At 44.5% G+C, this 14326-nt stretch overlaps 1 protein-coding gene across 4 annotated transcripts in view; it reads left to right on the top strand.

The window, feature by feature from the left end:
• Nucleotides 1-1972: 1972 nt before the first annotated feature.
• IQANK1 (IQ motif and ankyrin repeat containing 1) overlaps nucleotides 1973-14326 on the top strand; it is a 48538-nt gene continuing 36184 nt past the window's right edge. The window contains exons 1-2 of one of the 4 annotated variants that reach the window (XR_007949492.1): nucleotides 1973-3898; nucleotides 12660-12740. Coding sequence is in view for 3 of the 4 variants with exons in the window: in XM_051971395.1 (XP_051827355.1) it covers nucleotides 3808-3898; nucleotides 12660-12740 (172 nt within the window). In the remaining variant the exon portion in view is untranslated. The remainder of the gene's footprint in view (nucleotides 3899-12659; nucleotides 12741-14326) is intronic. The other 3 variants (XM_051971395.1, XM_051971393.1, XM_051971392.1) reach the window with 3 other exon arrangements.

Raw genomic sequence — 14326 nt, 5'->3', positions numbered from 1 at the left:
CGGGAGTCACAGAATTCCTAATCTGAGAAGGCGCTAAAATGCAGAGCCGCCTAACCCAAGATCCGTTGTGCAAACGGGGAAACGGAAGCAACCGGGGCGAGTGGCCTGTACAGGCTCACAGAGCTAGTGCCCGAGGCTGGATTTGCACTCGGGTCTTCCTGCTTCAGCTCTGGTGTTCTATCCACTGACCCACCAAGGCCACAGAGCAGAAATAAAGACTGGTAAAGGAAAGCTAAAACTGACTCCTTAATACTCCTGTCCCCAAATTAAGGCCCTCAAATGTGCTGTTCCTTCAAAATGACGGCCCCAGATTTAGGACCCTAAAGGGCACCACGTTAACTCCCACCGGAACTGACAGACGCACCTCCGGGCAGGAGGCGCCCCCATGTGGGCATGCCGCACCCTGCAGGGCCGCGCGCGGGCATGCGCATTCACTCCGCTCTCTCCCGGAACCTGAGAGCCCGAGAGCGCACAGACTGGCACGAACTTGGTGTTGCCGGGAAACCAGCCCCAGCCGGCAGCGGGAGGGGCGGGGCGGGCCGCCGCCCAGGTGCGAAATTTGGGGAGGGGAGGAGGACAAGAAGGGAGGGGCGGGACCGGAACCGGAAGCGACTCTAGTGACCTCTGTGAAAACCTGTTCTACCTCCTCTCCTCCTCTCATTTCTTTTGCCTATTCTCAGTCACCCCCTCCCCTCTTCCCATGTTCCCTTCTCGGTCACCCCCCCCTCCTCTTCTGACTCTTCTCATTCCCTTCTAATCTCCCCACTCCAGTCACCCCGCCTCCTCTCACCCCCCCCACTCCAGTCACCTTCTCTTTATCTTTTTTTTGTGTCCCTCCTCCTTCACCCCCCTTCTCATCCGACCTCTTCATTTTTGATTCCTCTCCTCCTCTCCTGTGACCCACCACCTCAGTCACTTCTGCCGCGGACCCTCGCTTCTCCTGTGACCCCCTGGCTGGTAACTCCCCCTCTCCTGTGATTCCCTACATCAGACACCTCTGCCTTGGTCACTCCCCCTCCTGTGACCCCCCCCCCCCTCTGTCTCATCCCTTTTTCTCATCCCAAAGCAGCCTCTCAATTACACCCTCCCACTCCTGCCTTCTTGAGTCACCTCTTTTGAGTTCAGGTGTTGGTGATACAAAAACAAAATGAAAAAGATGGTCCCTGCCCTCCAGAAGCTTAGCGTCTACTGGGTGATATAACATAAACATAAGTATGTACATGACAATTGGAGGAGGATGGGGAGAGAGAGAGGACATTAACAGGGAATAAAAAAAATTCTTACAGGGAAAGCTCATGATCTGAACCTTAAAGAAAGCTAAGGATTTTAAGAGAGAAGTGTAAAGGATGAGTGTGTTCCCCCACCAAGATTTGCATGGAGTTGAGTGCCATTGTTGGGAGTGCCACAAGTAGCTAGGAACACAGTTTGTGAGGAAAAGGGATCAACCTGGAAAGGAAGGCTAAAACTTGATTGTGAAAGGCTTTAAATGCAACCTGGGTATTTGTCTTTTATCTTCCAGCAGGGGTTCTTAACCTAGAGTCTGTGAACTTGTTATATTGATTTTGATCATTGTATTTCAACATAATTGTTTTCCTTGATAATTCTGTGTGTTTTATGCATTTAAAAACACTTTGAGCAGTTGTCCATTAGACACACAAAAAAGTTTAAGAATCCTTTTTTTAAAGGATAGGGAGACATTAACTTCCATCCACTGCTCTTAGTTCTCTTTTTAAAATTATATCCTTTTCACCCTATCCCCCCAAACCTTCTCCCTCAATGAGAATTAAACAAAATCCAATCCAAAACAAAGCTAGTAAAAACAAAATTCCATTTTGACCACGTTAAACAAAAAAATTGTCTCATTTTAAACTGTTTCACCTCTGTCAGGAAATGGGTAGCTTGTTTCATCATTAGTACTCTGAAATCATTGTTGGTCACAGATAAAAGTTCTGACTTATTTCAAGGACATTTGCCTTTGTATAAATTGTGATATACAAATTGTTCTCCTGGATCTGTTTAGTCTGTATTAGTTCACATAGGTCTTTCCAGGTTTCACTAAAACCATCTCCTTTCTTATAATAGAAAAGTATTCCATCACATTTATATACCATAACTTGTTCATTTATGACCAATTTATGGGCACTCCCTCAGATTTCCACTATTTGCCACCTCAAAAAGAGCTATAAATATTACCCTTTCATATACTTCAAATGCTTGAACTCAAATATACTTCCCTCCTCACTTCTTCCCTAAACTAATCAAGTTCACTCAGCAAGCACTTATTGAGAGTTTATTATGTATAGGCACTAGACTAAGCTCTGGAGATATGAATAACAACAAACCATTGGCAGTCTTTTCCCTCAAAGTTGACATTCTAAGAGGCAGAGACAATATGTAAATTAATTGGTACATACAGGATACACACTAGGATATAGATGGAAGATGCAACTATTACTCAGAATGAATAGTAGGCCCTTCCTCACGCTGACTGCTCTCCTCTATTCTTTCTCTTGCTTATCAATGCCCTTCTTAAAGGCCTTCCCCAGACCTGAAATGAACACAGTACTACAGATGTTTAACCAGGATAGAGTAAACAGTCTTAATTTAACCCATCTGAAACATGTTTTAAGTGAATTATTTTGCAAGACACTGATCTTGACATTGAGGATATTGAGACAAAAATATAATACCCCTGTCCTTATATTCTGTAGAAGAGGTAAAACATGGAAAGAAAGCTGACCAAAAAAAGTTGAGGGAGGGAGTGCAAACACCTGAAAAGATGAGGGAAAGCTTCCAAGAAGAGATGAGATCTGAGCTGACCCTTGAAGGAAAATAAGATTCAGAGGAAAAAATTAGAAAGGAATTCATTTCTGGGAACAGCTTGTGTGAGTGCATGGAGTGGGCAGATGGAGTATGAAGTCCAGTTTTTGAAATGAGATTGAAAGGCCTTAAATGTCAGGGTAAAGATTTATAGTCCTAAAGGCAGAGGGAACTACAGAATAGTGGAGTGATAAAAGATCTGCCTCTTAGGAAGATTATTTTAACAGGTGTGTGAAGAATGATGAAGACAGGAGAAAATGAAGAGCAGTAGAGTTGTTGCAATAGTCTGGACTAGAAGAGAGAAGGGTTTGATTTAGGTGTGGTGGCATTGTAAGTGGCGAGAAAGTGAGAGATTCAAGAGAAATAGGGAAGTTTAAAGAATAGCCTTAAACTTAGCACTTAGGGGGAAAGATAATAAATTCCATGTTGGCCATGTTGAGTTTGAGATAGCTGTGGAGCATCTATTTGGAGATATACCATAATTGATGTGGGACTGTAACTGGATTCAGTTATCTCTGCCTTCAGTTACCCTTCCTCTATCATCTTCTGACTTCCCCAATCACTCCTTTCCTATCCCTTTTGATTTCTTCTTCAAACACTTTTTTCCTTGCTTTTCTTTGGTCTCTCCCTGTTTCCTCCAATTTCTCCTAGTCTTATCTGACTGTCTTCCTCAGATCCGCCTTTAGCACAGTGCCTGGTACATAGCACTAAATAAATGTTTGTTGAATGAATGAATATACTCTGATTTTCCCCTCATTCATCTCCTCTCTTTTGATTCCTTTTCACTTAAACCATTTCTACTTTCATCTCATCTCTCCTTCCTCTGATGTTCCCTTTTTCTCTTCCCCACCCACTCTCCCATGAGTTCTTCCTCTTTTTTTCCTTCCTTCCTCAGTAGTTCCCATCTTTAGCCCTCTCTTCAGTCATTCTGCTACCTGTCTTTTCCTTCTGATCCCCCTCTCAGTCAACTCCCCCTCTCACAAGAGGATGAGTGGTAAAAAGCGGGGGGTAAGATCTCCTGCAGTATCTCGGAAGGTGACAAAGCCTAGCCCTGGGCCTAAATCAAGGGCACCTCCTGGTGAGTTCACGGGCCTCCCCCAACCACAATCTCAGGGCCGATCCTTAACCCTCCCCCTAATTCCCTTTTTCACAGATTACTGAAGGGCTTCCTACCCCACCTCTAATTTTATATCTGATGCAATGGGTGCTCCTCAGACTCCTACCAACTCTCTCCTGAACTGCTGAATAACCTTTAGACTTAACATATACATTCCCTTCAGCTTCTCCAAATCTACCTCAGACCTAATGGGTATCCCCTAAATTCTGCCTCTCTAATCCACTTCTGACCTACTGAAAACTTCTTCAAACCCCAATCATCTCCAGAGATTCGTTCTTAATTCCTGAATTTGGAGTGGAAAACTGGTCAAAAGAGAAGCTTGTGTTCTCCCTAGATTTCAGGATAGTGTCACTCTTATAACCATATTGGAGGGGAGGGAATTGGACAGGGTAAAGTAGGGTTAGATGATTAGCTATTGAAAATATTTTTGTTGAAGATACTGTCTTGGATTTAATGATAAAGATCAATTAAATTAGTCTGTTGGAGGGGAGAGGTAAGAGCAAAAATGGGGTAGAGATTGAGATCAGAGAAGAGATTTAAGAAAGAGGTAGTATTATGTTAGAAAGATCACTATACTTGAAGTCAAGATTTGGATTCAAAACATTTGTGTTCAAATCAGTACTTATTAACCATATAACCTTGAGTTATATCAGTCTTCCTCTCTGAAAAATGAGTGGGTTAGATCAAATAATCTCTGAGGTTGCTTCCAACACTAAAGCTATATTCCTGTAATTTAGCACAGCCACATATACAGAGTGCCCCAAAGGTTAAAACTTCACTCATATTTTTGAGACTTCCCAAGTCTTCTCTTTCCTAGGCTATTCATTCCCAAGTTCACCCAATCAACAAGCCCTATTAAGAAGTGATAGGCACTAAACTGACCTCTGTAGATATATGTTAAAAAAAAAAAAAAAAAAAGGTGGGGGGCAGCTAGGTGGTTCAGTGGATAGAACACCAGCCTTGAAATCAGAAGGACCTGAATTCAAATGTGACCTCAGACACTTTATACTTCCTAGCTGTATGACCCTGGGCAAGTCACTTAACCCCAAATGCCTCAGTGAAAAAGCCAAAAAAAAAAAAAAAAAAAAAAAAGACACTGGCAGTACTTGCCCTCATAAGAAGCAGAGACAATAGGTAAATTGATTGGTATATACAGGATACATACTGACTAAATGGAAGGTTCCTTTACCTCTCACTCATGGGATGAATGGTAGGCCCTTCCTCATCCTGAGTGCCTTCCTCCTTTCTCTTTCTTACTTATCAATAGCCTTCCTAACATATGGCACCCAGAAATGAACACAGTATTTTAAATGTCTAACCAGAGCAGAGTAAATAGTCCCAATTCAATTCATCTAATATGTATTAAGTGACTTATTTGCTCAGCACACTGGTCTTAGCATTGGGGATAAAGAGACAAAAATACAATTCTGTCCTCAAGACCTTACATTCTGTAGAAGAGATGCAACATGGAAACAAAGATGCCCAGGACCAGGAAAGTTGAGGAGGGAGAGATTGCCCTGGAAAGATGAGGGGAGGCTTCCAGGAGGAGGTGACGCCTGAGTTGACCCTTGAAGGAAAATAAGATTCAGAGGAAGAGATTAGGAGGAAGTTCATTTTCATCCTGGAGAACCCCAAACAGCAGGACAAAGCAGCTTGAAACTAAATAGATTATCCTCTCTGGTCCTCAAAATAACCCAGAGTGATCCCAGAAAAACATGTAATGAACTCTAAATGAGTTCAATATGCTCCCAGAAACATTTTTCTCATTGCTGACTGACCCCTGTTTACCCTAGGATGACACTGATGAAATTTTAAGCTAATCCTGAAAAGTCAATTCCTCTACATTTCCAAATCTCAATCACTCCCACCAAGATGCTTCAGTCTTCCCATTTATCAGCACTTACCAATGCATGTCACTACCACAAATCCATGTCCAATCTATGGAAGCACACACTGGTCTCCCCAGACTCAGAGATGTGTGCTATTCATAACCCTCAACCCTTCTCATTCCATTCCTTCCAATCCTATATTTCAAGCCTCTAGGGCTCACAAGATTCCCCATGTTGGATCAAAGGATCCAAGAGAAGCCATCTTCTGGGAGGGTTAAGGGAGAACAACTGTTTACCTTTCCCGATACACCCCCACCCTGCCAAGCCTCACACCTGAGTCCCTGAAATAGCCCCAGCTGAGTCTGAGGCTAGGGCCAGCCTCCTTAATGAGAATAATGAATACAGCCATGGCGTGCTTCCCTGATCCCTAAGCACCCAATAAATGCCAGAGAGGGGGACAAATCAACCAGGAAACCAGCCCTTAAGGGGAGATGGGGGTAGGGCAGAAGAGGATGCTTAGAAACATGAGCTTTCTCTGCTCTCCATCAGTCCTGACTCACCACACTCAGGCTCAGTCTCTCCCATCAACACAAACATGAACATATACCCTGCATTTCAAGCAAACAGATGATTCTCCATACACACATGTAGATATGCATATGATTTCCTGGGAATATCCTTCTTATGGAAGCGCTGCTCCAAAAAAAAAACACACACACACACACACACGCTGTCCCTAACATAACATCATCTGAACACATAGATGCATATCATCTCCACAGGAACAATTTCACCCAATTCCTCCCTTCTTATTATTCCTTCTCTACCTCATGTTGACCTGGGATTCTATAGCAGTTTCTCCTTTCTCCCATACTAATCCCTGTAAACCCATTTCACAGACTTTTGGTTTCCAGTCTGCCCATTTGAATGCACCCATTTCACATTCCTTACCTGGCCAGCATCCTCTCCCAGAACATTCCCCATTACTCATATGTACTAAGCCCCCTTAGTACATCAAAAAGATTCCATCACTGGTTGTACAGACCCCTGCCCAGAATACAGCCCATCACGCATGCTTATCATCTCCTCAGATTCTTGCCTAGAACATATTTCATTCCACATTCCATCATACATCCTCCAAACCTCTGTTTACCATATGCTCCATTATAAGACTACTAACCCCCTTGCCCATATCATGATCTATCAACTGTTTGCCAGCTCTCCCCACTCTTGCTTAGAACATGCTCCATCATGTCTTTTAGCAGCCCCTTCCCAGAACATGTTCTATCACATACTTGCCAACCCATTGCTCACAATGTGCTCCATCACATCCCCCAAACTGCTTGCCTTCTTATGCTTTATCCCCCCAGCTCCTTCTAAAACAGACATATCATCAAATGCCCAATATACGATTAAAGCAATGTATCTTTTCTATTGTCTTTTCTAGTCAATTTCCCATACACACTTAGCTATTCCTCGCTAGTCCCTTCCCTAAGAGGACATGGTTCTCCCTGCCCAGGCCCCATGGGATCAGTGACCAGCTTGTCCATCAATTGAGACACCAATGACTAGTCTCTCTGTGGAGTTCTCTCCATGGTTCATCCATCCCTCCAAGATGTCAGTGACTAATTGAAAATATACACTACCTCCAGTGGTGCCCCTTGGCTGTAGGCCCTAGTTCTTCTCTCAATGACTTACCTGAACATGCACCTGTTCCTCTTGCTGTTCAAAGCCACCTGTCCTTAGCTGCTCCAGTTCCAGGGCCAACTCAATCCCCTCCATCCGTACCCATGCATGCTCTTCTTGTAACTGCTCCAGCCATCGCTGTTCTTCTTGCCATAGCTGTTCTTCCCGCCACAGTTGCTCCTCCAACTGCAACTGTAGCTGGATCTGCCGCCGGCGGTCCTCCAATAAGAGCTGCTCCCTCTCCAGACACAGCTGGACCTCTTGGAGTCTCAATACCTCCTGGGCCAGGGCCGGATCAGGGCAGCTGGCCCCATATCCCCCCAGCTCCATGGCTGAGACCAACACCAGTTCTGGGCTTGCAGTTGAAGCCTCTACCACCTCTATTGCCCCTGAGCAATCTGATCTGACCATTGGTTCAGGGTGCCCCACAGGAACTGACTTGCCCATCTCATCCATTTCCTCTATCACGTGCTTTCCCTGACCCGCCCCATCCTGGGGGGCCCCTGGGGCCAGTGGCCTAGTCTCAACCACAGAGCCTGTCTCACCCCCTCCCTTCCGACCCCGGCCCTGTTTTTTAGTTCGGGGTCTACGGGACCGACTACGCTTCCCAGACATGATGTCCAATCTAGGCTGTTGCACCTGAAATGACTGTCTGCCCTTCTCTACTGGTCACAGTACAGTCTCAGTCCCCAACACCCTTGAGGGCCTGGTCATGTTGCCCAAAGTGTTCTCTCTGACCAACTTCCAGCAAAGTTAGTATTTTAAAATGGCACAAATTCCCAGAGGCGAGTGCCAGGACAGGCCAGCCCTCAGGCTCACCCACCCCTCCGTGGTCCCGTGCTTGCCTGCCTGTCAGCCAGCCGGTATCCTGTCTGGTCCGTCTGCCTCTTCCCCCAAGCACCCTCCCGGTCCTCCAGCCAGCACCTCCAGCCTGAGAGCTTTCCGAGTGTCTCTTTCAGCCTAGGAAGGCTGGGGCTAGGCCAGGCTATGTTGGAGAGTTTATAGGGACTCCGAGCTGCCGCCTCTCAGCCAGGCCTCAGAGGCTGACTAACAGGCTGACACATGGCAGCAGGGACTTTATGGGCCACAGGCCTGGTTAGCCAAACCAAGGTAGAGCTACACAGAGACAGAGTGAGAGAGGCAGCTTTCACAGAGACAGGATCTGACAATGTGTTTACAGCAACTTGTTGGGTCCTGTATCTGGGCTGGGCGTACACCCACAGCACTTCCTTATATGGAATCACTTCAACCCCCTGCTGATGGACCGGGAAACTCAAACCCTAAACCCTCACTTAGACTGTGCGCCCTGGACCCTTAAGGAGCAAGGGTGCCTTGAACCCTCACTGACCACTTGGTTTTGTAGTGACAAACCTTTGATCATATAATTAGTTGTCAAGCAGTGTAGCAATTCAAAAAAAGGGCACTTAACTTAGATTATCTTAAATTTGAAAGATAATGTGGTCTAAAAGAAACTATATTGAATTTGGAATCTGAGAGCCTGAATTTGAATTCTAACTTTTCTACTGAGTGATGCTGGACAAGTCTCACTCCTCTAAATGATATTGAACATGCCTTTCTGCTCCCCAAATCCTAGGAATTCAGAAAAGTCCCAGACCCTCACTGATATTAGGAAATCCAGAACTCAAATCCTCCCTAACTCACTAACTAATAAACAATCAGCCTTCCAGCCAAGTGACCCAGCCCTCAATGACCAGGGAAACAAACTCCAAATCCAAAGATTCTGAAATCTGTGTGGGCCTGACTGTGTTTGCTTCTAGGGAAACACTGTAGGAATACAGTACAGAGAATATAATCCCTATGCCCAGAGCTGTTTGAAGAGATTGTAGCCGGCACATAGAGTCTTTGAAAGGTTTACAAAGTGCTTAACATACATTATCTCATTTGATCCTCACACCAACAAATAAAGTGGGAGACCACAGCTCAAAGTTTAAGTGACTTGTCTAGGAAATATCCAAAACTAAATCCAAACCAGGGCTCTTCTGAATCCAAGTTTAGGGCTTTTTCTTTTATACTGTGCCCTCCACAAGCTATATTGGGAAAGATTACTAACAATAGGAAGTGGCACATAAGCAGTATTGAGTAGTGGAGCCGATGGGAGTCTACCTTGAATTCTGGAGGAATGTAACAAATAGGAAGGGGAAATTTTTGTAGACTAGGGCAGTAAGTGAGGGTAAGGTAATTGAGGTATTTGCTGATCACTGAGGAAAGCCTGAGCTTGTAGACAATCTGTAATGCTGGGTAGGTTTTGGGTCAGTGGAGGATACTTGGCTAAGCAAATGTTTGGAGGCTTGAAGGTGCAAGAAGTGTTTAAGAACTGTGAGAGTTGTGAGAACTGCTGAGGGGGAGTGTGATTGCTGCCTTCAAGTATTAGAAGAGCTTTGGAAGCACAAGAGGTTATCTTGAGAGAGCTGAATAAGGAGCAAAGGGTAGATGCTGAAAGAAGGCAGGTTCAGGAGAGATGTCGGGCAAAGGTTCCTGACAATGAGGGCCGTCCAAAAGTGGACAGGAGGCCTGCGAACAAATGCTGAATGACTACTTGAAGGGAAGATTACAGAGGGGATTCCCACTCAGCTACGGGTTGCATTAGATTAGACTTTTGAGGTTCCTTCTTGATCTGAGAATATAGGAATGGGAAATCATGCAGTATGCAGAGATAAAAGAAGAGAAGATAAAAACAGATTGTGAAAGGCCTTGAATGCCAAATGTATGAGTATGAGCTTTACCTCGAAGTCAAGGAATCCAGGGAAAAGGCCCAAAGATGGCCAGAATCGCTGACTCCTGTACTAATCTTCCTCCCTTCTCCCCTCTTCTTTCATCACGCCATCACTTGATGTGCTATTTCACACAGACTCAAGGCGTCCTTGTTTATGAGAGTGTGAAAAGGGGGCTACTTTAACCAAAACATAATTGTTAAACAAATACTTTCTTCTAAAGTACTTGGATATATAAAGGCCCAGTAGAAGTTAGTCCTAGGGAGACAAAAAGTAGGAAGGGGACAAGGGGTGCACCTGGGTGGGGCCAAGATGAGACAAACAGTACTGAAGAAGGGACCTGGGTGGGGGTTCCCTAAGAGTAGTATCTTGATCCCTCCCCTTCCTCACTTCTTCCCACCACAGTCTGTTTCGGGTGAGTCACACCAACGCCCAGAGCTCCATAAACTCCTCCACCTACCGGCCCTTCAAGTTTGGCCTCCCAGAACCCTCCCCCATCTCCCTGATTCCCCACCCTCCCCTCCCTTTCTTTCCTCTCCCCATTGGCCCTGGGAAGTGGCAAGAAGAGGAGCCCTGGGGGGAGGGGTGTGCTGGGCAGGGCCAAGACAAGCATTAGGGAAAGTAGTAGTGGATGTAATATGGGCCCATTGGGGAGCGTGGAAGAAGAGAATCCTAAGTGCTGCCTCGCCTCCATTGTAGCATCAGTGGTCACTGAAGCCACTTCTGTCGGGAGTCCCCAAATCTGACTGCCTTCCCATGACCCTGGCTTACTGGGTGACCTGGTGAGTCACTAATCTTTCCAGGTCTTCAATTCCCCTTTAGGCATTATAGGAAGAAGCTAAAACTACCTTCAGAGGGAGATGGACTAGCCCTTGGAAGTCAGGGGTCAGTGGCCAGACATGTCCGAATTTCCCCCTAACAGGTCCTACCTGTAACTTGGGGCTGGAATGTGGTTAGTGTACGGGGTGCTAGAGCTGGAGTCAGGCTCAGTCATTCCCTACTTGTGTGAGTGAGCACTCACATAACCTCTCGAGGTCTCAGTTTCCTCACCTGTCAAATGAATGGGTGGGACTAGATCATTTCTCAAATTTCTCCCAGCTCTAAATCAATGATCCTATATCCCTTTGCACTTCCTTACTTTCCATATGTAATCAGCAATCTGTTCTTGTTGATTATATCAACAAATATCAAACCAAATGTTTGGCATTCAAAGCCTTCATAGTCTTCTCTTACTAGATTCGAAGATCTCTTAAGCAAAGATTGTCTTTTGCTTTTTTTCTATCCTCAGTGCTTAGCACGGTGTCTGCTTCTTAGTAAAGAGACAATAAATGTTGATTGATTGATTGATTGACTCTGAAAAGGCTTTTAAACCAGAGAACAAAATTTATTCAATAATATTTCATATGGAAAAATACATTATGAATAAATGAAATATTGAAGCCAGAGTTATCACACTCAGGAAAACCTGAATTCACATACTAGCTATGTGACCCTGGGTAAGTCACTTAACCCAGTTTGCCTTAATTTCCTCATCTGTAAAATAAGGTGGAAAAAGAAATGGCAAACTAAAACTGAAATGACTAAATAACCACAAAAATTTCCTTTAAGTTCACTTTTTGCCTGGACAATCATACCAGTTTCCTGTGCCTCCAGTTTCTTCCCTTTTAGTCTATGTTTCACATTACTGCCCCAGGTAATATATCTAGTGCATAGAACTGACCATGACATTGTTAACTCAAAAACCCTTGAAAACTATTCCACCCTCAACTAGAAAATACAGAACTTAATCTGACAATGAAGGCCCTCTCTAATCTCACACTCTCCTACCCTTCGTACAACTGCTGTCTAGGCAGGCTAGACTACAAGTTACTCCTGGTCTTCATTCTTGCACCATCACCCTCACCCACTCCAGTCCCGGACAGACTCCAGTTGCCTCTTTGTCTGCTGAAATCCTTTTCCTTCAGGCCCAGCTTTCTTCACTCCCTATCCCCTTCTCTCAGAAGTTTCATGTCACTTTTCCTGGACCTCTTCTTTGCCCATAACCTTATGTGGACATCACTATGTCAGTGCGCCTTTGTATTAAGGGGTAAGCCCCTTGAAGGCGGTGACTTTGTGCTTTTTCATCTCTCTAACTCTTAATACAATGTTCCTGTTACCTACTGTTACACATAGTAGGTGCTTAATAAACATGTGTTTAGTAGAATTGATGAATCATTCCTTGATCAGGAATCCCCTTAAGGAAGGTGTGTTAAAGCATTTGTTCACTAAGGATGTCACATGTGGGTTTTTGCTGCTAATAATGGTGCATGTGGAGTTGACTTGTTAAAGATTGTTGAGTGCAAAAGGAACTCTAAATTAAAGGCTGACGCTGGGAACCTTTTAGGAGCCCTATAAACATGACTGTGACTCCTGGGGTGGGGCACAGGGAGCCATACTTCCCATTTCTCTTACTAACAACTATCTTCCTCAAACCAGGGAAGCCAGATAGTGGTGTTACTCCTTCGCAGACCACAGAAGCCTTACCTTCCGTTCCGGACAAACCCACTCCACCCAAAGGTAAGAACAGGTACGGAATTATCACAACTGTGCTATGGCTCCCTGAAGGCTCCTGCAAGACTAGGCTGAGTCCTTCCCCTTCCAGTGAGGGATCCCCAACGCAGGACTAGGTCTCACTGGATGGGGCGCTCAGTCTAGGCACGATAAACAAGAATTAAGTAAAGGCAGACTGTTTATGCTTGTACTGGGTATATATGTATGTATGTATGTACATCAACATCAGTGTCTCTGAGTGTGTCTCTCTGCCTGTGTGTAATGTGTAGTCTCCCTCTTCTGGCTGGAGAGAGAAATGTCCACCCAGATCGGGGCTCTCACATCCCTGCGACATACTGCCTTATTTCCCTGCCTGCCTCACAGCTTCCCTCGAACCCTTTGCCCTCTACTCAGAGGCAGCTGGTGGTGCTGTAAATGGAGCACTGGACCAGGAATCAGGAAGCCCAGAGGTCAAAACCAGCTTCAGGCACACACTAGCTGTGTGAGCCCAGGCAAGGCATGTAAGCTCTCAGTAGCACCTACCTTTCAGGTTGTTAGGAAACTCAAATGAGATATTTCTTTTTAAAAAGAGAGGGAGACAACCCAGTGTCTGGCACACAGGAGGCACTATATCTTTTCCCCTTATGCCTCTACCGGGCATATCCCATTACTTCTTCCCTCTCCATTTCTCTGTACTCTGAGGCCTTTTCTCACTGAAGCTCAGGCACCATGCTCTCCTTATTCTTTGTGCCTTTGTAGGGTTAGAGTAGCAGGAAATCTTTGGTACTTCAAAAAGTGATTTTAGTCATAGAAAAAAAAAATAGCCATAAAAAACAGAAAAGTGAGACCCAGAGTATCTCCTAAAGTCACTTGGGCCGAGCCTGGTCCATCATTGCTTCTGCTAGATCAGACACCTACCCCAGAATTGCTTCATGTCCCGTTTTTACCTGCCTCTCTTCCACCCCCTCAAGATAACACTGATTTAGAATTTGCTCACCTGAGCTCACTAGATCAAGTTCATTGACCTGTTCTAATTCCAGCCTTAGTCTCAGTCAAGCAGGGAGTCTTTTAATGACATGGAGGACAGAAGTGCTTCACCAATAGCACTATAAAATCACTTGGCTAACTTCCCAAGCAGCACAGGGCTTCTTAAACTTTTTCTACTTGTGACACCTTTTTACCAGAAAAATTTTTACCCAACACTGGGAATATTAGCTTATGAAATAGGCATACAGATCAAACATTTATTGAGTATAAGTCATAAGAAAATTTATTTTAAAACAATTCTTTGGTATTCATATAATTTTACCATTTTAAAGACAAAAGCAAATTTGTATACTAATGAAAAGGATGTTTATTTTTACACAAAAAAATAAATCTTGGCAGAATATTTATACTTGTAGTGTTGCCAAGTTTTTCACAATCCCCACATTAAGTTATAATTGTTACCCACAGATCAAGAATCTTTGATCTAGTGAAAGGGAGAAATATATTATCGCATGTTTTCCCCTCATTACCTCACAAATCAGAATAATTAATCAGACACAGATTTACCAAGTTCCCCTCTCAAAAAAAGAGTAATTTTGTATGTTCACAAAAGAACAATCCCTTTC

Source organism: Antechinus flavipes, chromosome 1 (assembly GCF_016432865.1).
Source record: "Antechinus flavipes isolate AdamAnt ecotype Samford, QLD, Australia chromosome 1, AdamAnt_v2, whole genome shotgun sequence".
NCBI classification, from domain to species: domain Eukaryota; kingdom Metazoa; phylum Chordata; class Mammalia; order Dasyuromorphia; family Dasyuridae; genus Antechinus; species Antechinus flavipes.
The sequence above is the reverse complement of the archived record's forward strand: the minus strand, read 5'-3'. Positions and strand labels throughout refer to the sequence as shown.